The sequence below is a fragment of the Amblyraja radiata genome, unplaced genomic scaffold (assembly GCF_010909765.2).
Source record: "Amblyraja radiata isolate CabotCenter1 unplaced genomic scaffold, sAmbRad1.1.pri S36, whole genome shotgun sequence".
In the NCBI taxonomy this organism is placed as follows: Eukaryota; Metazoa; Chordata; class Chondrichthyes; order Rajiformes; family Rajidae; genus Amblyraja; species Amblyraja radiata.
The window spans coordinates 744563-769516 of record NW_022630149.1 but is presented as its reverse complement, the minus strand read 5'-3'; the positions used below and the strand labels follow the sequence as shown (position 1 = coordinate 769516).

The following is a 24954-nucleotide window of genomic DNA, read 5'->3' as shown; positions in this document are numbered from 1 at the left end:
ATAGCAAGAATGTCCTTCCTCAAATTAGGGGACCAAAACTGCACACAATACTCCAGGTGTGGTCTCACTAGGGCCCTGTACAACTGCAGAAGGACCTCTTTGCTCCTATACTCGACTCCTCTTGTTATAAAGGCCAACATGCCATTCGCTTTCTTCACTGCCTGCTGTACCTGCATGCTTACTTTCGTGGACTGATGAACAAGGACCCCCAGATCCCGTTGTACTTCCCCTTTTCCCAACTTGACGCCATTTAGATAGTAATCTACCTTCCTCTTTTTGCTACCAAAGTGGATAACCTCACATTTATTCTCATTAAACTGCATCTGCCATGCATCTGCCCACTCCCCCAACCTGTCCAAGTCCCCCTGCATTCTCATAGCATCATCCTCACAGTTCACACTGCCACCCAGCTTTGTGTCATCTGCAGACAAAGCATCTTCTTCAGACAAAGAGGGGTCTCAACCCAAATCATGACACATTCCTGAGACTGCCTGACCCTCTGAGTTCCTCCAGCACATTTCCTTTTCCTTTACTTTAGATGCTAGAGATACAGCTCAGAAACAAGCCCAGCGAGTCCGCTCCGACAATGATTACCCCACACAGTAGAACTCTCCTACGTACTAGGAACGGTTTACAGTTTTTACCGAAGCCAATTAACCTCCAATCCTGCACACGTCTTTGGAGTGTGGGAGGAATCCGGAGTAAACGCTTGCGGTCACAGGGAGAGGGTACAACTTCCGTACAGACAGCAGTCATCGTCAGTATCGAACCCGGGTCTCTGCAGATGTAGAGTCACACAGCCCAGACGCCACACCACTGACCCCCATCTACAGCAGTACCCGGGGTCATGAAGTGAACCCGGGGTCTCTGGCACGGTGAGGCATTGGCTCTACCCGCCACGACACGACAATGGTCTCCAAATCTGAGGAAGGACATTATTGCCATAGAGGGAGTGCAGAGAAGGTTCACCAGACTGATTCCTGGGATGTCAGGACTGTCTTATGAAGAAAGACTGGATAGACTTGGTTTATACTCTCTAGAATTTAGGAGATTGAGAGGGAATCTTATAGAAACTTACAAAATTCTTAAGGGGTTGGACAGGCTAGATGCAGGAAGATTGCTCCCGATGTTGGGGAAGTCCAGGACAAGGGGTCACAGCTTAAGGATAAGGGGGAAATCCTTTAAAACCGAGATGAGAAGAACTTTTTTCACACAGAGAGTGGTGATTCTGTGGAATTCTCTGCCACAGAAGGTAGTTGAGGCCAGTTCATTGGCTATATTTAAGAGGAAGTTAGATGTGGCCCTTGTGGCTAAAGGGACCAGGGGGTATGGAGAGAAGGCAGGTACAGGATACTGAGTTGGATGATCAGCCATGATCATATTGAATGGCGGTGCAGGCTCGAAGGGCCGAATGGCCTACTCCTGCACCTAATTTCTATGTTTCTATGACACTGAAATGGCCACCGTAGTGCGGAGAGTCGCGTCCCTGAAACGTTCCACGCTGCCCGCTGTACTAGTCGGGTGAGTCAGGCGTTGGAGAGAAAGCAAAGCAAACAGCTGGCCAGACCTTAGGAGGAGAGAAGTCGGCTTTAGAAAATGATGGGAACCAGCTGTGATTAGCCAGAGGCCAGTTCCTGGGAGGCCTGGTGAAGGGGGGGCTTTTGCACTTCGCTGTGGTTTCTTGAGAAGATTAAAAGAAAATCACACAAAAGTAATCAGTGCTACAGAAAACAAAATTAAGGGACTGTACAGGCTAGATGCAGGAAAAGTGGGGATGTTAGGGGAGGGGGGGGGATCCAGAACCAGGGGTCACAGTTTAAGAATAAGGGGTCAGCTATCTAGAACTGAGATGAGGAATAACTTTTTCACCCAGAGCGTTGTGAATCTGTGGAATAATCTGCCACAGAATGCAGTGGAGGCCAATTCACTGGATGTATTCAAGAGAGAGTTGGATTTAGCTCTTGGGGCTAATGGAGTCAAGGGAAATGGGGAGAAAGCAGGAACGGGGTACTGATTCTGGATGATCAGCCACTATCCTGATATAGTAGTGGCCAGAGGATCTGGGGTGACGGAGGAACTGAAGGAAATCCACATTTGGCAGGAAATGGGTGTTGGGTAGACTGATGGGACTGAACGCTGATAAATCCCCAGGGCCTGATGGTCTGCATCCCAGGGAACTTAAGGAAGTGACTCTAGAAATCGTGGATGCATTGGTGATAATTTTCCAATGTTCTATAGACTCAGGATCAGTTCCCTGTGCAGTTGCATACGTGACATATTAAACACCACTGAATTGGCCATTATAAGGATGTGGAGAGGATGTTTCCACTAGTGAGAGAGTCTAGGACAAGAGGGCTCAGCTTCAGAATAATATATACCTGAAACCACAGACGTCCCAGCTCAGATCCCTGTAATTCATTCTGCAATTTTCCCATACAGTGTGTTTTTTATTTTATTTTATTTATTTTTAAATTTTATATTGCACTGGTATCTTTTAATTTTGTTGATTTTTATTATCCTTTTTTAAAAAAATATTATAATTATTAGAAGTAAGTACAATCATATAGATACATAGATACATAGAAAATAGGTGCAGGAGTAGGCCATTCGGCCCTTCGAGCCTGCATCGCCATCCAATATGATCATGGCTGATCATCCAACTCAGTATCCTGTACCTGCCTTCTCTCCATACCCCCTGATCCCCTTAGCCACAAGGGCCACATCTAACTCCCTCTTAAATATAGCCAATGAACTGTGGCCCCAACTACCTTCTGTGGCAGGGAGTTCCAGAGATTCACCACTCTCTGTGTGAAAAATGTTCTTCTCAACTCGGTCTTAAAGGATTTCCCCATTATCCTTAAACTGTGACCCCTTGTTCTAGACTTCCCCAACATCGGGAACAATCTTCCTGCATCTAGCCTGTCCAACCCCTTAAGAATTTTGTAAGTTTCTATAAGATTCCCCCCTCAATCTCCTAAATTCTAGCGAGTACAAGCCGAGTACAAGCGAGTACAAGCCTCACAGCGCCAGGGACCCGGGTTCGATCTGGACTGCAGGTGCTGTCTGTACGGAGTTTGCACGTTCTCCCCGTGACCGCGTGGCTCCAATTCCCTCCCACACTCCAAAGACGTACAGGTTTGTAGGTTAATTGTCTTCAGTAAAATTGTAACTTGTCCCTAGTGGGTGTAGGATAGTGTTAGTGTACGGCGATCCCTGGTATGTGCGGACTCAGTGGTCGATGGGCCTGTTTCCGCGCTGTATCTCTAAACTAAATTAAACGAAGGTTTGTGTAATTTGCCATGCAACCATCATTTGGATTGATCGATGTGACACTTCTATTTTCTTTGGCTTTCATCCCCAGTACACAGTTTTAAGTTTTGTTTTTTAAGTTATCTTGTATGTCGACGACTTGTATGTAAATATAGAGGGGTTGGTTCGTGAGTTTGCAGACGACACCAAGATTGCTGGTATTGTAAGGCTGTCAAAGTATACAGTATAATTATTCAGCTGGAAGTAGGTCAGCTTCGGATGCATCACAGCTTGGTTTGGGAACAGCTCCATCCAAGACTGCAAGAAATTGCAGCCAATTGTGGGCACAGCCCTGACCATCACACAACCCCAAGTCCCAAATCATATGAAGAAAGACTGGATAGACTCGGTTTGTACTCGCTAGAATTTAGAAGATTGAGGGGGGATCTTATAGAAACGTACAAAATTCTTAAGGGGTTGGACAGGCTAGATGCAGGAAGATTGTTCCCGATGTTGGGGAAGTCCAGAACAAGGGGTCACAGTTTAAGGATAAAGGGGAAATCTTTTAGGACCGAGATGAGGAAAACTTTTTTCACACAGAGAGTGGGGAATCTGTGGAATTCTCTCCCGCAGAAGGTAGTTGAGGCCAGTTCATTGGCTATATTTAAGAGGGAGTTAGATGTGGCCCTTGTGGCTGAAGGGATCAGGGGTATGGAGAGAAGGCAGGTACAGGATACTGAGTTGGATGATCAGCCATGATCATATTGAATGGTGGTGCAGGCTCGAAGGGCCGAATGGCCTACTCCTGCACCTATTTTCTATGTTTCTAACCCAACCTCCCTTCTATCAAAGGTGGACAAAAATGCTGGAGGAACTCAGCGGGTGAGGCAGCATCTATGGAGCGAAGGAATAGGTGACGTTTCGGGTCGAGACCCTTCTTCAAACCCGAAATGTCACCTGTTCAAACGCTTCATAGATGCTGCCTCACCCGCTGAGTTCCTCCAGCATTTTTGTCTACCTTCGATTTTTCCAGCATCTGCAGTTCTTTCTTAAACATCCCTTCTATCGACTCCATCTACACCTCACGCTGCCTCGGCAAGGCCAGCAGCATAATCAAGGACCAGTCGCGCCCCTGGCCACTCCCTCTTCTCCCCTCTCCCATCGGGCAAGAGGTACAGAAGTGTGAAAACGCACACCTCCAGATTCAGGGACAGTTTCTTCCCAGCTGTTATCAGGCAACTGAACCATCCTACCACAACCAGAGAGCAGTGCTGAACTACTATCTACCTCTTTGGTGACCCTCGGACTATCCTTGATCGGACTTTGCTGGCTTTACCTTGCACTAAACGTTATCCCCTTATCATGTATCTGTACACTGTAAATGGATCATTTGTTATCATGTATTGTATTGTCTTTCTGTCGACGGGTTAGCATGCAACAAAGCTTTTCATCGTACCTCAGTACAGGTGACAATAAACCAAACTAAAATGGGCCAAGAAATGGCAGATAGAGTTCAATCCAAGCAAGTGTGAGGGAAAGTATATAGTTGGAGAGACACAAAATGCTGGAGTAATTCAGCGGGTCAGGCAGCATCTCTGGAGAGAAGGAATGGGTGACGTTTCTGGTGGAGACTGAAGAAGTGTCTCGACCCGAAACGACACCCATTCCTTCTCTCCAGAGATGCTGCCTGTCCCGCTGAGTTAACACAGAAACATAGAAAATAAGTTGCAGGAGGAGGACATTCGGCCCTTCGAGCCAGCACCGCCATTCATTGTGATCATGGCTGATCGTCCCAAATCAATAACCCGTGCCTGCCTTCTCCCCATATCCCTTGACTCCACTAGCCCCTAGAGCTCTATCTAACTCTCTCTAAAATCCATCCAGTGATTTGGCCTCCACTGCCCTCTGTGGCAGGGAATTCCACAAATTCACAACTCGCTGGGTGAAAAAGTATTTTTCTCACCTCAGTCTTAAATGGCCTCCCCTTTATTCTAAGAATGTGTGTGGCCCCTGGTTCTGTATTCCAGCATTTTGTGTCTACGGTTTAAACCAGCATCTGCAGTTCTTTCCTGCACAGTAGAGAGCATGCTGACCGGTTGCATCGTGGCTTGGTTCGGCAATTTGAGCGCCCTGGAGAGGAAGAGACTACAAAAAGTAGTAAACACTGCCCAGTCCATCATCGGCTCTGACCTTCCTTCCATCGAAGGGATTTATCGCAGTCGCTGCCTCAAAAAGGCTGGCAGTATCATCAAAGACCCACACCATCCTGGCCACACACTCATCTCCCTGCTACCTTCAGGTAGAAGGTACAGGAGCCTGAAGACTGCAACATCCAGGTTCAGGAATAGCTACTTCCCCACAGCCATCAGGCTATTAAACCTGGCTCTGACAAAACTCTGATTATTAATAACCACTTTCTGCTATTTGCACTTTATCAGTTTATTTATTCATGTGTGTATATATTTATATCATGGTATATGGACACGCTTATCTGTTTTGTAGTAAATGCCTACTATGTTCTGTGTGCTGAAGCAAAGCAAGAATTTCATTGTCCTATACAGGGACACATGACAATAAACTCACTTGAACTTGAACTTGAACTCTTTCCTACACACCAAGTCTGAGGAAGAGTCTCGACCCGAAACGACACCCATTCCTTCTCTCCAGAGACGCTGCCTGTCCCGCTGAGTTAGTCCAGCATTTTGCGTCTAAGGTTTAAACCAGCATCTGCAGTTCTTTCCTACACACCAAGTCTGAGGAAGGGTCTCGAGCCGAAACGACACCCATTCCTTCTCTCCAGAGACGCTGCCTGTCCCGCTGAGTTACTCCAGCATTTTGTGCTGGTGAACACGAGGTGGACAATTGCTGAGAGACACCAGTGGATTTAAGGCAGGCAATTACACAGCAATAGATACACAGCTGGTGACAACAGAAGTATTCAGACTGGGGCGAAAAAATATCTCTATGACTTACTGGCAAGTCTTTGATTACATCTGCGTGGATCTAACAACCAAACGCATTCCGCCAGCTTGTTTGGCAGCTAATTTTATGTCTGTTGACTCAAGGTGACAGTTTTATTTTAACTGTCAGTAGTTTTGAGACATCCTTGCTCTTATTAAGCAAGCTCTGTCTACTAATTGCCTTTGACCTCTGATTGCCAGGATTCTCCGAGCCCAGCCTTGAGGCCAAGTTTGCCGCCTCCCTGTCTCGTCATTGAAGCATTCCCTGCGTACTTGCAGACTCTGCCCTTTTAATTATGAGGCTGAGACACTTCCCCTTCCCCTCTTCTCCCCTCCCATCCATCACTGAACGGCGTAGGAAGGAACTGGAAGGAAGGAACAGATGTGGTTGCACCTTCACCCTACCATAGTTACCCAACCAGACGCAACTAAATTTAAGGTAGCTCTTTCTTCCCAACAACCCTTTCTTACCCTGCACCCTATCTGCACCCTTATAGAACCTTACAAAATTCTTAAGGGGTTGGACAGGCTAGATGCAGGAAGATTGTTCCCGATGTTGGGGAAGTCCAGAACAAGAGGTCACAGTTTAAGGATAAGGGGGAAGTCCTTTAGGCCCGAGATGAGAAAAACATTTTTCACACAGGGAGTGGTGAATCTGTGGAATTCTGTGCCACAGAAGGTAGTTGAGGCCACAGTTCATTGGCTATATTTAAGAGGGAGTTATTATTATTATTAAAGCTTTATTACAGACACAGGTCCATATAACACATCAAACAGAAAAAAAAAAGAAATGTAGATACAAAAATACATTAAAAAAATTGCATATTAGCCTATAAAATATACAAGCTATTGCACCAATGCAGTCTTAGCCTAGAAATGAATCTATAGCAGCTTTTCAGAGGGCTGACTAGGGCTTCAATTATATGGTTCTCTGACTTGTCCAGACGACACATATAACTAAACATCAGCTGTCTTAAGAGTGCCTCACAGGTTGGCACTCTAGTGGACACAAACAATTGACTGGCACTATGCCACATAGGGACACAAAGCAGCAACCTCATTGCATCATTGTATGCAACCTTAAGCCTTTGCATACTCTTTTTCTTATACTTCGACCACAATTGGGCTGTATACAACAGTGTGATGTAGGTTCTGAACAGGGAACACTTCACAGAGTCAGAGCACATATAAAACTTCCTTATAAGCATGTTCGCTTGAAGATACATTTTACAGCACTGTCGGTAGAGGTCTTTGTCATCCGTCCAGTCATCGGATATGACATGACCTAGGTATTTAATTTCCTCACACACAGCAAGAGGACCGTCTGACAAATAAAAGGTCGGAAAAGTTGATTTCCTGTCCTCAGCGCTTCTAACTATCATTATGCGGCTTTTCTTAGCTTTGTACTTTATGTCATAATCAGGGCCATACTGAGAGCACACCTTCAACATCTGCTGCAGCCCAGCACTATATGGACAGAGCAGGACCAGGTCGTCTGCATACATAAGATGGTTAACAATAGTGTTGCCCACAAGACAGCCAGTTTTTAACCTATTTATCTGATTTGACAATTCGTCCATATAAACATTAAATAAAATAGGAGACAAAATTCCTCCTTGCCGCACTCCGTTACTAACACAGAATGGAGCAGATACAACATTGTCCCATTTAACCTGAAACGTTTGATGGGCATACCAAAACACTAAAATTCTCACTAATAATTTAGGTTAGATGTGGCCCTTGTGGCTAAAGGGATCAGGAGGTATGGAGAGAAGGCAGTTACAGGGTACTGAGTTGGATGATCAGCCATGATCATATTGAATGGCGGTGCAGGCTCGAAGGGCCGAATGGCCTACTCCTGCACCTATTTTCTATGTTTCTGGCTTAACCAAGCAACCAAGGACTGCACTAAAGTCAAGTGCTATAGGTATGGAGCAGAGGACCCGTTTTTTTTGTGAATGTGCTTTATATTCAATTGTTAATTTCTGTTTAGTCATAGATGACCTATTCTGAAAATTAGCAATATTTGATGCAAACCCTAACCAAGAATGTACCTGACCCTGTCTCTCTCTGTCTGTGTCTCCCAGCAGGTGGAGGTGGATGGAGCTGGCCTGACGGTGGTTTGGGGTGGAGCACAGCGGAGTGGAGGGCCCGTGGGGGTGGGGGTCGGGGGGTGACACTATGCTGCGCCGCACTAACCCCGTCCTGTGGGGGGTGCTGCTCTTCATAGCCTGGAACCTGGTGCTGCTCTTCTTCCTGCTGGGCCGCCCCCCGTCGGGCGGCGGGGGCGGGGAGGGGGTGCTGGACGCCGAGCAGCTGTCCCGCGACGTGGTCAAGGTGGCTGAGGAGGTGGAGCAGGAGCTGGAGGTGCAGAAGCGGCTGCTGCAGCAGATCCAGGAGCAGCAGAGACTGTGGGGGCGTGGGAGGGTGCAGGGGAAGGGGCAGCTCGCACCCCACCCTCCCCCCACCCTCCCCCCTCCCCGGGACACGGTGCTGCCGGTGCTGGTGATCGGCTGCGACCGGCCCACAATTAGGCGGTGCCTGGACAAGCTCCTGCAGCACCGGCCCTCCAAGGAGCTGTACCCCATCGTGGTGAGCCAGGACTGCGGGCACGAGGAGACGGCCAGGGTGATCGCCTCGTACGGAGACCGGGTGCTGCACCTGCGGCAGCCCGACCTGAGCGAGCCCCGGGTGCCGCCCGAGCACCGCAAGTTCCAGGGCTACTACCGCATCTCCCGGCACTACCGCTGGGCCCTCAACCAGGTGTTCCGCTCGCTGCGTTACACCGCCGCCGTGGTGGTGGAGGACGACCTGGAGGTGGCGCCAGACTTCTTCGAGTACTTCCGCGGCCTGCTGCCCGTGCTGCGCGCCGACCCCACCCTCTGGTGCGCCTCGGCCTGGAACGACAACGGCAAGGAGGCCATGGTGGACACTCAGCGCCCGCAGGCTCTCTACCGCACAGACTTCTTCCCGGGGCTCGGCTGGATGCTGCTCAGGTACTGACCCATCCCCCCCCCCCCTCTCTATGGTCACCCACCCCTCACTTGTCTCACTCCCCCTCCCCATCTAATATCACCCACCCCTCACTTGTCTCACTCCCCCTCCCCCTTCCCTGTGTCACCCCACCACTCACGTCCGCTCGCCAGTGTCACCCCAGCCTCCCGACTGCACATACCCCCCTCCCCAGTGTCACCCCCTCACTCCCCCCACCCTTCACTGCCCTCACTCCCCCCAGTGTGACCCCCACCCCTCCTCCCCTCACTTTCCCCCTCCCCTCACAGGCCCTCTCCTCCCCAGTGTCACCCCCCACCTCTCCTCCCCTCACCCCCCCCCTCCCCTCACTTCCCCCTCCCCCAGTGTGACACCCACCCCATCACTCCCCCTCCCCTCACTCCCCCAGTGTCACCCCCACCCCTCCTCCCCTCACTCCCCCCTCCCCCCACTGCCCCTCCCCCTCCCCAGTGTCACCCCCACCCCTCACTGCCCCCCTCCCCCTCCCCAGTGTCACCCCCACCTCTCACTGCCCCTCCCCCTCCCCAGTGTCACCCCCACCCCTCCCTGCCCCCTCCCCAATGTCACCCGCACCCCTCACTGCCCCTCCCCCTCCCCAGTGTCACCCCCACCCCTCACTGCCCCCTCCCCCTCCCCAGTGTCACCCCCACCTCTCACTGCCCCTCCCCCTCCCCAGTGTCACCCCCACCCCCCACTGCCCCTCCCCCTCCCCAGTGTCACCCCCACCCCTCACTGCCCCCTCCCCAATGTCACCCGCACCCCTCACTGCCCCTCCCCCTCCCCAGTGTCACCCCCACCCCCCTCCCCCTCCCCAGTGTCAAGTGGACGGTTGTCAATAACACACACCACTCCCCCTCACTATGTTTAAGAAAGAACTGCAGATGCTGGAAAAATCGAAGGTAGACAAAAGTGCTGGAGAAACTCAGCGGGTGAGGCAGCATTTGTGGAGCAAAGGAATAGGTGACGTTTCGGGTGGAGACCCTTCTTCAGACTGATGTGGGAGTGGGAGTGGGGGGTGGGGGAAAGGAGAGAGAAAGCAAGGACTACCTGAAATTGGAGGATACCGCCGGGGTGTAAACTGCCCAAGCGGAATATGAGGTGCTGTTCCCCCAATTTACGGTGGGCCTCACTCTGGCCATGGAGGAGGCCCAGGACTGAAAGATCGGATTGGGAATGGGAGGGGGAGTTGAAGTGCTGAGCCACCGGGAGATCAGGTTGGTTATTGTGAACCGAGCAGAGGTGTTGGGCGAAGCGATCGCCGAGCCTGCGCTTGGTCTCACCGATGTAGAGCAGCCGACACCTAGAGCAGCGGATGAGGTAGCATTTTTTACTCACTCCCCCCTCTGTGGTCTGTTATAACGGGGGTTTACTGTATATAATACTGCTATAATATTGCTGTTGTGTAATGTGGCTCCCGTCTCTTGTGCAGGAACACGTGGGAGGAGCTGGAGCCTGGGTGGCCGGGAGCGTTCTGGGATGACTGGATGCGGAGCCCGTCCCAGCGTCGAGACCGCTCGTGCGTGCGTCCTGAGGTGTCACGCACCATCACCTTCGGCCGCAAGGGGGTGAGCAACGGCCAGTTCTTCGACCAGCACCTCAAGTTCATCAAACTCAACGAGCGCTTTGTGCCTTTCAGCAGCCTGGAGCTGGGCTACCTGAGCAAGGAGCGGTACGACGTGGCCTGGGAGGCCCGTGTGTACGGGACGCCCGCCCTGCGGGTGGATGAGCTGCAGCACAATGACAGGATGGAGCTGGGGGAGGTGCGGGTGCAGTACTCCTCCAGGGACACCTTCAAAGCCTTCGCCAAGGCCCTGGGAGTCATGGACGACCTCAAGTCCGGCGTTCCCCGATCCGGCTACAGGGGCGTGGTCACCTTCATGTACCGTGGTCGTAGGGTCTACCTGGCACCCCCCAGAGACTGGAGTGGGTACGACCCCAGCTGGAGTTAGCCCCCCCTCCCCTCCCTGCATCCCACTCCCCTCCCCCAGAGACTGGAGCGGGTACGACCCCAGCTGGAGTTAGCCCCCCCTCCCCCTCCCTGCATCCCACTCCCCATCCCCCTCCCACACCCCTCTCCCCTCCCCCAGAGACTGGAGCGGGTACGACCCCACCTGGAGTTAGCCCCCCCCCTGGTCTTGTACACCCACACCTCCCCATCCCCACCCATCCCCCCGAGAAAGGCACATCCGCATCCTCCCCTCCCCCGAGACTGGAGCGGGTACGACCCCAGCTGGAGTTAGCCCCCCCCCCCCCCTCCGCATTCCCCCCCCCCCCATCCCCCCGAGACGAGCGGGTACAACCCCAGCTGGAGTTAGCCCCCCCCCCCCCCTCCGCATTCCCCCCCCCCCATTCCCCCCCCCCCATCCCCCCGAGACGAGCGGGTACAACCCCAGCTGGAGTTAGCCCCCCCATCCCCGCCCCCATCCCCATCCTCCCCTCCCCCAGAGACTGGAGCGGGTACGACCCCAGCTGGAGTTAGCCCCCCCCTCCCCACCCCCCCCTCCGCACCCCTCCCCACCCCATCCCCATCCTCTCCCACCTCCAGAGAATGGAGCGGGTACAAACCCAGCTGGAGTTAGCCCCACCCCCCCTCCTTGTACACCCACACCTCCCCATCCCTCTCTCCACCCTCTCCCCCCTCCCTCATCCCCTCTCCCCCTCTCCCTCCTCTCCTACTGGTGAGAGTGAAGATGAAATCCCCGGTGAATGAAGACACAGTGCGGGCGGTCGCCGCTGGGATTCTGTTAAACGGGAAGGACATTGATACAAAGCCACAGTGTCCCCAATCCCCTGGTCGCTCCCCGCCTGTTACATGTGAAGTAGATTGGATCCAGGCCCCGTCTACCCAGTGCTACCTTGGGAGGGAGATTGATGCAAGCCTCGCCTGTCCAAACCCGGGGCTGGAGTAGGGGTGGAGAGAGGGTGAGGGGGTCAGACACCAGGGCCGTGCTCAGACAGAACCCGCTCGGTCTAGACCCCACACCGGGCCAGGCGGCTGTGGGGGGGGGGGGGGTGTAGACTGTGGTGGTTAGACTAGACGGCAGGAAGAGTCAGACACGAGACGGCTGGTTGTCAGACAGACAGACGGCACAGAGCAGCTTGGGCCGGCTGTCAGTGATACCCGTGGACTTAAATGTCTCCCTGGCCCCATCTCCCCCTAGTCGCCTCTCCCCCCCAATGTCTTCCCGGATCCCTCCTCTCTCCGGCCCCTCTATTACCCGTCCCACCTCTCCCCGTCTCCAGTCTTCCATCAGCACCTTCTTTCCCCGCGCTCCCTCCTCTCTCTGCACTCCCTGTTCTTCCCTACATCCCCTGTCCCCCCCCCCCACCCACAAACTCCACGTGTCCCAATCTCCTGGTCTCTGCTCCTTCTCCACCTGTTACATGTGAAGCAGATTGATACAGGCCCCATCTATCTAAACCTGCACTGGGGGGAGAGATTGATACATACATCATGTGTCTAATTCTGGCCTCGCTCTCTCTCGCCCCGCCTGTTAAATGGGAAGGACATTGATACAAACAGTGTCCCAAACCTGGTCTCATTGACACAGGCCTTGCCTGTTACAAAGCAGGGAGATTGATGCAAGTCCAGTCCTACACTGGTGGGACATTGATACAAGCCACAGTGTCCTCGACCTCCTGGTCGTTCCCCGCCTGTTACATGTGAAGTAGATTGGATACAGGCCCCGTCTATCCAGTGCTACCTTGGGAGGGAGATTGACGCAAGCCTCGCCTGTCCAAACCCGGGACAGACCAGCGTCGAGACGGTTCCAGCGGTCTGAAAAGATCCACAGTGCTCCGGGCAAGAACCTCTTCCCACCGACACCCAAACCTGCAGCTGTCTCCCCAGCAGGAACTGAAGCTCGCTGTGATTCCTTTCTTATTTTTGTACACGAACGAATAATCAAATCCACAGATATATATCGGAGCAGCGAAGCTCGGCTGGGAACCAGACTGGGTTAGGATTAGAGAGCAGGGGGGGGGGGGTGGGTGGTGGAGATGGGGGGGAGAGGGAGACCTGGAACCGATGGATCTCCTCGTCCACAATACTCGCCCGCTCCTGGTTAGAGTTGGATGGGGCTGTGAGAAATGAACAGGAGGCCTGAATCGCAATGAAGAGGCAGAGGCAGGCCAGGAAGGCCACTTCCCCGACCCTCCCCCTCTCTGTATGCATTTCCAGCTTTCGTTTTTTTTCTAAAATTATTAAAACTGTGGAAGCCAACACGTTGCCAATATCCGCTTGTTGCACAAGTGGGGCGGCATCCCATGTAAATAACCCCCCCACTGTATCTATCTAATTACCTCCCACCGCACCTCTTTCTGAAAGGTGGGGGCATTTGTACAATGTGATTTTATTTCTCGCCGGAGGAGGTTTCCGCCCGGCAAAGCTGATAACGGGTTCGCTCTGATCAAAATAAACGCAGGAGTTTATATGTTTGACATCGATTCTGCCGAGTTTAAATCAGATTCTTTTCTTTGTCTCCCAGTGTGTTATCCAAGGATTTAATCGATCAATCAGGGCAGTCCCGGTGGCGCAGCGGTAGAGTTGCTGCCTTACAGCAAAATGCAGCGCCAGAGACCCGGGTTCGATCCCGACTACGGGTGCTGTTTGTGCGGAGTTTGTACGCTCTCCCCGTGGGTTTTCCCCAAGATCTTCGGTTTCCTCCCACACTCCAAAGACGTAATAATAATAATAATAAATTTTATTTATAGGCGCCTTTCAAGAATCTCAAGGACACCTTACAAAAATTTAGCAGGTAGAGGAAAAACATGTAAGCGGAATGAAATAAATAGAGACATGACTAGCACACAAAGTAAAGACAGAATTCAATACAAAACACAATATGAGGCAATTAATGCACAGATGAAAAGGGACGGGGACGTGGGGCTAAGGATAGGCAGAGGTGAAGAGATGGGTCTTGAGGCGGGACTGGAAGATGGTGAGGGACACGGAATTGCGGATCAGTTGGGGGAGGGAGTTCCAGAGCCGGGGAGCTGCCCTGGAGAAGGCTCTGTCCCCAAAACTGCGGAGGTTGGACTTGTGGATGGAGAGGAGACCGGCTGATGTGGATCTGAGGGACCGTGAGGGTTGGTAGGGGGAGAGGAGGTCAGTGAGATATGGGGGGGCCAGATGGTGGAGGGCTTTGTAGGTGAGGACCAGGATTTTGTAGGTGATCCGGTGGGAGATGGGAAGCCAGTGAAGTTGTTTGAGGACTGGAGTGATGTGATGCCAGGATTTGGTGTGGGTGATGAGTTGGGCGGCTGCGTTCTGGACCAGTTGGAGTCGGTTGATGTAGGTGGAGCTGATGCCAAGGAGAAGTGAGTTGCAATAGTCCAGTCGGGAGGCGATTTAGGCATGGATGAGTCTTTCAGCAGCGGGAGGTGTGAGAGAGGGTCTGAGTTTGGCGATGTTGCGGAGATGAAAGAAGGAGGTTTTAATGACATGGCGGATGTGAGGCTCAAGGGAGAGGGTGGAATCAAAGATCACGCCAAGGTTACGGGCCTGGGGAGATGGGGAGACAGTGGGGCCGTCGATGGTGAGAGTGGGGTTATTGATTTTGCTGAGTGTGGCTTTGGAGCCTATGAGGAGGAATTCTGTCTTATCGCTGTTGAGTTTGAGGAAGTTATGTTGCATCCAGGTTTTTATAGCTGACAAACAGGAGTTGATATGGGAGAGGGGGGGGGTTGTGGGGGGATTTGGTGCCGAGGTAGATCTGGGTGTCATCGGCGTAGCAGTGGAAGTCCAGGTTGAAGTGGCGGAGTATCTGACCAAGGGGGAGGATGTAGATGATGAAGAGGAGGGGGCCGAGTACGGAGCCTTGGGGAACGCCTTGAGTGACTGTGGCTGTAGCAGAGGTGTGGTTGTGGAGAGAGATGAAGTGGGATCTGTTGGAAAGGTAGGAACGGAGCCAGCTGAGTGCAGAGCCTTCAATGCCGAGGTCTTTGAGTCTGGTGAGCAGGATGTTATGGTTCACTGTATCGAAGGCTGCGCTCAGGTCGAGGAGGATGAGGATGTTGAGGGAACCAGTGTCAGCAGAGGTGAGGAGGTCGTTGAGGACTTTGAGGAGAGCAGTTTCTGTGCTATGGAGGGGGCGAAAGCCAGATTGGAGGGGTTCGAATAGGTTATACGCAAGGAGGTGGGGATGAAGTTGCGACGCAACGATACGCTCCAGGGTTTTTGAAAGAAAGGGGAGGTTTGAGATTGGGCGGTAGTTAATGAGAGAGGGATCAAGACCAGGTTTCTTTAAGATTGGTGTGACAGCAGCAGATTTGAAAGCGGAGGGGACAATTCCTTGGGACAATGAGGAGTTGAAGAGATTAATGAGGTAGGGGCAGAGAACGGGGAGGCAGGACTTCAGCAGGGGAGTGGGGAGAGGGTCGAGGGAGCATGTAGTGGGTTTGGAATGAGTTGCAGAGATCCAGAGTAGAGGTAGGGAGAGTGTTGGCTCGAGGCTTGAGGAGGTTGCCCACCGTGGAGAAGAGGGTTCTGTGGTTTAGGCAGGGATCAGTGAATATGGAGGAGAGGTAGGCAGATTTTGCAGCAATGAGGGCATCTTTGTAGTCAGTGAGGTGGAGTTTGTAAGCTTCAAGGTGGACTGTGAGAGATGATTTCTTTGTGAGTCGTTCAAGTCGGCGACCAGTCTGTTTCAGCTTACGAAGTGCAGGTGTGTACCAGGGTGAAGATGTGTTGAAAGTTACGGTTCTTGTTTTGAGGGGGGCCATAGTGTTAAGGGAGGTAGACAAGGTGGAGTTGAGATGGTTTGTGAGATCATCAGGTGAGATATGGGTTGAGTAGCTCTTCTCATCCGGCGTAGAAAGTGCAAATGCTGCTGCGCTCTTAACTAATGATGTGATGTTTTGTGACCAGGTCAGACTGTTTGTGATTTGCACCCCCCAGGAACTTAGTGCTTCTGACCAACTCCATATCGATGTAATTAATGTGTAGTGGTGTGTGACTGTGCCGGTTTCTCCTGAAGTCAACGATGACCTCCTTTGTTTTGTCAACATTCAGGGTCAGATTGTTGGTGTTGCACCAGTCCACCAGTTGTTTCACGTCCTCCCTGTAAGCCAGTTCAGTGTCGTCCCGGATAAGGCCCACCACTGTTGTGTCACTGCGTACTTCATGATGTGGTTTGTACTAAACCCAGCACAACAGTCGTGGGTCATCAGGGTAAACAGCTGTGGACTCGGGACACAGCCCTGAGGGGACCGGTGCTCAGAGAGATGATGTTGGAGGTGTTGTTTCCAACCCGCACTGACTGGGGTCTGTCAGTGAGGAAGTCCAGTAGCCAGTTACACAAGGGGGTGCTGAGGCCCAATCAACCCAATTTGCTTACCAAGTGCTGAGGGATGATTGTATTGAATGCTGAACTAAAGTCAGTGCAGGCAGGTGGGACAAGTTTGCTGGGACATGCTGGCTGGTGCGGGCAAGTTGGGCCGAAGGGCCTGTTTCCACACTATCTCTATGACCAAGTCTAACCAACTTCTTGTATCTGATTATCGGGAGTGATTGGGCTGAGTCGGGTTAGTGGCGATGGATGTGGGGAAGGATTTGAAAGACTGTTTCACAGCGAGTTTATTGAAGATGTTGAGAAGCAGAGCAAAGCACAACGCCAAACTGCTGGAGGAAACTTAGCCGGTCGGGCAGCATCCGTGCAGGAGAAAGGGTGTAAAAGCTTTCCCTCCCGTCCGGGTTAACGTACGATGAGCGTCTGACAACACGGGGCCTGCACTCGCTGGAGTTCAGAACGAGGGGTGACTTCATTGAAACTTGCGGTGTGATGGGGGGGGGGGGGGGGGGGAGTGTGTGCCGGAGGGAAGTGTGACGGTGGGAGAGATGATGGTGTGAACTGCCTAACTGCCAGTGCAGATTTGAAGAAATCCAGCGTTTAAATGTCACTTTAAAACTTTTAAATCTCCCCCACTACGTCCCTCTCCTTACACCAATGTAAAAACACTCTCATAGCTTGTGTATTGGCAGCAGAGATCCAACTGTGATGCCATTTCCAGTTTTTCAAAATCTTCACGGGGCGGCTTATGTAAATGAGATCCCATTGTGAGTGGACGAATGTGAGCTGCCATTGTGACATCATCACTGGAAGCTGCTGGAAGAATCTCTCTCACAGGCAGTTATTCTCAGTTAGCTTTTTTAAGCCTTTAAATATCAATAACGTGAAATATAACATCAAATTTGAAGGAAACTTATTACATCGAGGACAGGTAAAAGCTGAGTAATGTTCTGCAAAAATGTTCGCGGTATTGTGTACCGTTTTGGCGAAAATACAATCACACACACATAGAAACAAGACGAGACTTTTATAAGTATACTAGACGAAGTGGGACCTCTTGGCCGAATGCGATATTCCACCACTCACCCTTAGCCCTCAACTGAGCAGTCCCAGCTGATGGGTTCCCGTTGTGACATGACCCCCCCCTCACACACACACTAACCCCTCTCACATGCTAAAGGGCCTGTTTCCAAGCTGTAAGACTTAATGACTATGGGTGTGGATCCCTTGAAGGCACTGGTTAGGCCGCATTTGGAGCACTGTGAGCAAATTTGAGGAAGGATGTGCAGGCTTTGGAGAGGGTCCAGAGGAGGTTTACAAGAATGATTCCAGGAATGAGTGGGTTAACCTATGGTGAACGTTTGACGGCACTGGGCCTGTACCCGCTGGAGTTTAGAAGAACGAGGGGGCACCTCTTTAAAACATACAAAATAATGAAAGGCAGAGATAGCGTGGATGTGGAAAGGATATTTCCATTTGTGGGAGAGTCCAGGACCAGAGGGCACAGCCTCAAAATTAGACCACTCTTTTAGAAAGGTGAGGAGGAACTTCTTTAGAGAGTAGTTAATCTGTGGAACTCATTGCCACAGAGGACTGTGGAGGCCAAGTCAATGGATATTTTTAAGGCAGAGATAGACAAATTCTTGATTAAAATGTGGGTCAAGGGTTATGGGGGAGGAGGCAGGAGAATGGAATTAGGAGGCAGAAATCAGCCATGATTGAATGGCGGAGTGGACTCGATGGGCCATATGACCTAATTCTACTATAACTTGTGAACCACCCTTTTTCCTTCCACCCACAATATTTAATATGTAAAAGAATATGTGATTCTGTTCCATTCTGTTTGTAGTTTGTTTGTTTTTTGCACAAAGTCCGCGAGCATTGCCACTTCTCATTTCACTGAACTTCTCGTATGTGTATGTGACGAATAGACCTGACTTGACTATCCGAGGCCCTTCTTCGGACCTGAAACATCACCCATTGCTTCTCTCCAGAGATGCTGCCTGTCCCAAAGAGTTACTCCAGCATTTTGTGTCTATCTTCGGTGTAAACCAGCATCTGCAGGTACCTACATTCCTACACATTTCATTAACAAGGACTTTGGTTGTGGTAGACAAACCTGCTGAACTTCATCGCCGGCTCCTCATGTCTTCATCCCCAGTCTCCCCCCCTCCCCTCCCAGTCGACCCACCCCCTTCTGTCTCTCCCCACCGCCTGTATTGGCGTCTGAAGAAGGGTCTCAACACGAAACCTCACCAAATTCCTTCTCTCCAGAGATGCTGCCTGTCCCGCTGAGTTGTTCCAGCATTTTGTGTCTACCTTTGCAGTATCACCACCCTGGAACTTTGTAGCACAGGGCAGGTAAGTCCTTTGCTTTAATGTCTCAGCGGTGGTTATTTGCTCAGCCAGAAGTTTATTGCTGGGGTCCCAGGAAGCCGCGCGGGCCCGATCCATCCAGCGGCGCCGACCGACGACTGGAACGCAGCCTCAGGGGACCATGGCAAAGCCGGTCAGGGTCGAAGGAGCCTCAGCAGTGGCGGCGATGGGAGCCTCGGCGGCAATGGGACGTGAGAGGCGGCGAAGATAATGGGGACTGCTGTGAGGGGCGGCGGGGGGGGGGGACCCCATGTGGGGGAGGGGGGAGGCACTCGTTTGCAATCCTCTGCCCAGGGGCTAAGTCTGTTTGTTTGTTTGTTCATTTGTCCCAGTTAAGGCGCTGTGCACACGGCAGCCACTTGCCTTTTTCTTTTTGCTTGCACTTTTATTTTCAAGTCTTTCGTGTACCTGGGTGTTGTGATTGTAGGCAGAACAATTTCCCTCCGGTGATGAATAAAGTTTTTATCATATCGTACACATGAAATACTGTACGTTACAATCAATAACACTCACCATCCTCCACCCCCCCCCTTCCCGTGGTCTGTTGTAACGAGGGGCTACTGTGTTATTGACAGTCTGCGGGACAGCATTTATCTACTTGTAGAACGGCACAGATTGATTGGGAAGAAGTAATCTTTCGTTTAGTTTAGTTTAGAGACAGTGCAGAAACAGGCCCTTCAGCCCACCGAGTTCGCGCCGACCAGCGATCCCCTCACATTAACACTAACCCACACACACCAGGGACAATTTACATTTTTTTACCGAGGCCAATTTAGCCTGCAAACCTGCACGTCTTTGGAGTGCGGTAGGAAACCGGAGCACCCGGAGAAAACCCACGCAGTTCACGGGGAAAACGTACAAACTTCGTACAGATAGCACACGTAGTCGGGATCGAACCCGGGTCCCTGGTGCTGTGAGGCAGCAACTCTACCGGTCGGAGGCGGAGGCACTGAGAGAGGGCAGGAACGGGGAAGGAAGGGGCAGTATGGGTGAGGAGGGAGGGGGGAATGGGGGATAACTGGGCTCAGGATCGGTCTCCGGGCTCCCCCAGCCCCCGCTCGGCCTCACTGATCCACTCCAGCTGAGCCCTCAGTCTCGACATCTGTGGGAGAGAGTGGAATCAGTGGTGGTGTCTCCCCTCGCCCTCCATCTCTACCCTCTCCCCCTGCACACCAGCCCTCCCTCTCTTCCCGCAATACACCCAAGGGCCTGTCGCACTTTTTAGGCGAGTGCAGGAGACTATGCGATCGCCTCATGATCGCCACATGGTCGCTGGTGAGTCTCCTTCATGGTCGCATGGAATTCCCACATTCTGGGAACTAGTCGGGGCCTCAGTATGGTCGCCACAAATTTCTCAACAATGTTGAAAATCCTTCTGCGACCAACAATTGGTCGGCATGAAGAAAATCATGAATCCTGTAGTCGTAGTGGGGTCGCCATGTACTTATGGGTAGTCAAGGTCGTTTTAGTTAATCGCCTTTGCTGACCGGACATTTTCATTGACCCATTGGGGGAAAAATACGTAAGCACAAGTTTTCAGAACCAAGGATAACCGACCGCCAACCGACAATGTTAAATGTCCGCCAAACTTCACAGCTGTGTATCTCTGGCTTATTATAAGTTGTCTGTCTTCTTAAAAGTGTCTCCACTCCTTCTCCCCCCTCTTTTAAAGGACTCACCGTATACAGTGCTAGCAGTCTTAACCTTCCTGTTCATCACGGTGTGCGTCTGTATCACCTTGGCTTTGCATCATATGAATTTCAGACAGCGCTCCCCCACTTTCCCTGGCCCCCGCCTTTGCGATGTGTGTGTGTGTGTGTGTGTGTTGCACTCTGACAGTCGCCGTTCCAGTTCCTGGTTTTTCAGCCGAGTGCCGCGAACATGACAGGCGCCGGCAGTCCGCTGAAACATCACCTAAGTGGGACAGGCCCTTCATTCCTCCTCCCTCCTTCCCTCTCCAACCACTTCCTTTCCTCCCAACACGGCCCCCCGCTTCTCCCCCTCGCACACTCCTGCACCCCCCCTCCCCCCCTCACTCACCTTGTTGTTCTGTTTGCTCCTCACTTTCTCCGGAACCTTCTCGGTGAACCCGTCACCGCGGCTCCGACCCTCTGCGGTCGCCAGCTCCGCCTCCAGACGCCGGCGCTGATCGGCTAGACGTGCCCGCTCCGTCTGGGTGTCAACACCACCCTGGGGACAGGACAAGGGTCACCGGGGGCATGGGGTCACCCACAAACCCGTGTCTGCTCCCTCCCAGGGTCAAGACCGCCCTGGGGAAAAGGGCGGGGGGAGGTCACTGCCAGCAGAGGGCAGAGGTCACCGTGGCGAGAGGGCTTTCCCCCTCTCCATCCCTCCCCCTTCCCAGTTCTCCCACCAGTCTGTCTCCGACTACATATTATCTCTGTTTGCTTTGTTGTTGCCTTCTCCCAACTAACAATATACCACATGGTCCATGATCTCCACGCCCTTTGACCTACATTCACGCCTTACACTTCCTTATCTATGTATCTCCCTTTCCGCTGGCTTTCAATCTGAAGAAGGGTCTCGACCCGAAACGTCATCCATTCCTTCTCTCCAGAAACGCTGCCTGTCCCGCTGAGGTACTTCAGCACTTCCTTTTTTTCTGGGACTGATTGGAGGAAGGGATAGCAAAAATTCTCTCTTCCAACTTCTTTCCCCCCTTTCTCCCAATCTCAATCCCCCTCCCCTTCTCCCTCCTCCCCCAATCTCAACCCCCCTCCCCAACGTACCTGCAGCATCAGGTGGACCCGGCAGGTGTGGGTGACGACTGCTTGGACGGTCCCCGGGGGTGGCCCCTCCCCCGGGGGGAGTAGCTCCACTCCCCCCGCCCGGGACAGGGTCTGCAGGGGCCCCAGGAAGGGCTGCAGACGGGTGGAAATCTCGGGGGGACCGGAGACAAACACTGTAGGTGGGAGGGAGGGAATATAGGGGTGAGTTTGGGCAGTGTGGTCCAGAACACCCTCCTCACCCCCTCCCTCCATCTCTCCCCCATCCGTCTCCGCCCTTCCTCCCCCTCCCTCCCTCTCTACCCTCCTCCCCCCCAGTCTCCACCCCCTCACTCACTGTGGGGTTTTTCCCGGGTGAGCCTGTACTCCGCTCTCACCCCCCTCACCGCTCGCACCACCTCCTGCACCAACTCAAAGTCCAACTCCACCTCCTGAGAACTCCAGTCCGGCTGTGGGGGAGAGAGGGTGTGTTACCACGGTGACTGCTCCCCCCACCTCTCTCCCCTCACAGCACCTTCCTCTCCTCCCTCTCTCTCCCACCCCTTCCCCTTCGCCCAGTCCGCCGTCCCCTCTCTTCCCTTTCCCTCACCTGCCCTTACGTATCATCCCCACCCGTTCCCCCATCCCTCCCCTCAACCCCCTAATCCCTCCCCCCCATCTCCTCCTCCTCCTCTCCTTTCCCTCACTCCCCCTCCCCTTCCCTCCTTTCGCCCCCCCCCCTCTCCTCTGCCCCCTCACCCCACATCCCTCCCCTCGCTCGTCTCTCTCTACCCTCTCTCCTCTCTCACTCCCCTGTCCACTGTTCACTGGGAAGGAGCTTGTGGATCGGGACATGAACAAGCTGGGAATGGAGAGATGTGGATAATGTGCAGGATGGGAGATGATCTTGCCATGGTGTCCGTAAGTGATAGGAGCAGAATTAGGCCATTCGGCCCATCAGGTCTACTGCGCCATTCAAACATGGCTGGTTTATATCCCCCTGTTCAGCACAGACATCGCAAGAGGATTTGAGTTTAGGAGCGAGGATTTGAGTTTAGGAGCAAGGATGTCCTACTGCAGGGCCCTGGTGAGACCGCACCTGGTGTATTATGTGCAGTTTTGGTCTCTTCGTTTGAGGAAGGACATTATTGCTTTTGAGGGAGTGCAGCGTAGGTTCACCAGGTTAATTCCCGGGATGGCGGGTCTGACATGATGAAAGAAAGGGTCGATAGGGCTTGTATTCACTGGAATTTAGAAGGATGAGTGGGAATCTTGTCGAAACATATTAAATTATAAAGGGATTGGACAGGCTAGATGCAGGAAAAATGTTCCCGATGTTGGGGGGGGAGTCCAGAACCAGGGGCCACAGTTTAAGAATAAGGGGCCAGCCATTTAGGACTGAAATGAGGAAAAACTATTTCACAGTTGTGAATCTGTGGAATTCTCAGCCACAGATGGCAGTGGAAGCCAATTTGCTGGATGTTTTCGAGAGAGTTGGATTTAGCTGTTAGGGCTAACGGAATCAAGGGATATGGGGAGCTGAATGCAGAACGGGGTACTAATTTTGGATGATCAGCCATGATCATGTTGAATGGCGGTGCAGGCTCGAAGGGCCGAATGGCCTACTCCTGCACCTATTTTCTTTGTTTCTATGTTTGTGGGCCGAAGGGCCTGTACCTGTGCTGTACTGGTCTATATTCCATGAGAGGCTGGTGTGTCAGAGACTTAGGGGTGATGTAACAAAGATTTGTATAATCTTGAGGGGCACAGATAAGTTGATAGGTCACAATCTAGGGTAGAGGAGTCTATGATCAGAGGACGTAGGGTTACAGTGAGGGGGGAAGATTTAACAGGGACCAGCATAATAAAGGAGAAGGATCTCGTCCCAAAACATCGCCCATTATTCCTTCTCTCCAGAGATGCTGCCTGTCCCGCTGAGTTACTCCAACATTCTGTTTAAACCAGCATCTGCAGTTCCTTCCTACACACGAGGACCATTCTCACAGCTTGGTTTGGGAACAGCCCCACACAGGACCACAGGAAATTGCAGCAAATTGTGGACGTAGCCCTGACCATTACACAAAAAGCAACCTCCCTTCCATTGACTCCATCTACACCTCACGCTGCCTCGGCAAGGCCAGCAGCATCACCAAGGACCAGTCGCACCCTGGTCACTCCCTCTTCTCCCCTCTCCCATCGGGCAAGAGGTACAGAAGTGTGAAAACGCACACCTCCATATTCAGGGACAGTTTCTTCCCAGCTGTTATCAGGCAACTGAACCATCCCACCACCAACTAGATAGCGGTCCTGTCCTCCCATCTACCTCTTTGGAGACCCTCGGACTATCTTTAATCGGACTTTAACTTGCACTAAACGTTATTCCCTTTATCCTGTATCTATGCACTGTGGGCAGCTCGACTGTAATCATGTATCAGCTTTCTGCTGACTGGTTAGCAAGCAACAAAATCGCTTTTCACTGTACCTCGGTACACGCGACAACAAATTAATTAACAGAAAAGAAACCTGTGGGGCTACTATTTCACACAGAGAGTGGTGGGTGTGTGTACTGAGACACAAGGAACTGCAGATGCCGGTGAAAGGTTCATAATTTTGTACGTTCTCGGAGCCGAATTAGGCCATTCGGCCCATCAACGTCGTTCAATCATGGCTGATTATCTCACCCTCTCAACCCCATTCTCATGCCTTCTCCCCGTAACCCTCGAGACCCGTACTGATCACACTCCCCCCTCCTTTCCCTCCCACTACCCAAATCTTTTGCCTCTCCACCCTCCCTTCCCCCATTCTCCTACCACCCTCCCCCCCCGCCACCATCCCCGTACATCCTCCCATTCACACCCCTCCCGCCGCCCCCCCGGTCTCCCCGTACCGTGTGAGTGAGGGAGGGGTAGGGTGCGATGGAGATGCTGGGGTAGAGTTTGTGGGGGGTGGGGGGCAGTCGCTGCCACAGCTCCTCGGTGAGGAAGGGCATGAGGGGGGCGAGGAGGCGAAGCCCCCCCTCTACACACAGCAGCAGCACCTGGACCCCCATCTCTGCATCTCCCCGTACAGACCCCTGCAACACAGCCTTCACACACTCCTGCAGCGGGGGAGAGAGAGAGAGAGACAGCATCAGGGGGGAGAGAGAGTGGGGGAGAGGGGGAGGGGGAGAGAGAGACAACATCAGGGGGAGAGAGGGGGAAGAGGGAGAAGAGAGGGAGAGGGAGAGGGAGAGCGAGAGCGAGAGGGGGACGGAGGGGGAGGGAGGGAGAGAGATAGAGAGAGAGAGAGAGAGAGAGAGAGAGAGAGAGAGAGAGAGAGAGAGAGAGAGAGAGAGAGAGGTAG

The 24954-nt window shown here is 52.5% G+C and overlaps 2 protein-coding genes across 5 annotated transcripts in view; one reads left to right on the top strand and one right to left on the bottom strand.

The window, feature by feature from the left end:
• Positions 1-11375, top strand: part of mgat1 (alpha-1,3-mannosyl-glycoprotein 2-beta-N-acetylglucosaminyltransferase) — a 46582-nt gene extending 35207 nt beyond the window's left edge. For 2 of the 4 annotated variants that reach the window (XM_033016287.1, XM_033016288.1), the window contains exons 2-3: positions 8297-9205; positions 10651-11375. In XM_033016287.1, the coding sequence (XP_032872178.1) occupies positions 8391-9205; positions 10651-11170 (1335 nt within the window). In that variant the 5' untranslated portion in view covers positions 8297-8390 and the 3' untranslated portion in view covers positions 11171-11375. The remainder of the gene's footprint in view (positions 1-8296; positions 9206-10650) is intronic. The other 2 variants (XM_033016289.1, XM_033016291.1) reach the window with 1 other exon arrangement.
• Positions 11376-19328: 7953 nt separating this feature from the next.
• On the bottom strand, positions 19329-24706 carry LOC116969413 (valine--tRNA ligase, mitochondrial-like). The gene is made up of 5 exons (XM_033016286.1): positions 24500-24706; positions 21971-22082; positions 21637-21809; positions 20927-21076; positions 19329-19988 (listed from the first exon to the last, which is right to left on the bottom strand). The coding sequence occupies exons 1-5, from the start codon at positions 24659-24661 to the stop codon at positions 19911-19913; spliced, it is 675 nt and encodes a 224-aa protein (XP_032872177.1). The 5' UTR covers positions 24662-24706; the 3' UTR covers positions 19329-19910.
• Between the last annotated feature and the right edge of the window lie 248 nt (positions 24707-24954).

Bases quoted from the DNA above. Each gene is read 5' to 3' on its own strand.
- LOC116969413 (XM_033016286.1), bottom strand. From the start codon at position 24,661: ATGGGGGTCCAGGTGCTGCTGCTGTGTGTAGAGGGGGGGCTTCGCCTC. The intron at 21,810-21,970 runs GTGAGTGAGGGG...TCCCACCTACAG, and splicing joins CACCCGGGAAAAACCCCACA to TGTTTGTCTCCGGTCCCCCC. The intron at 19,989-20,926 runs GTGAGTGAGGGG...TCTCTCCCACAG, and splicing joins GGAGCAAACAGAACAACAAG to ATGTCGAGACTGAGGGCTCA.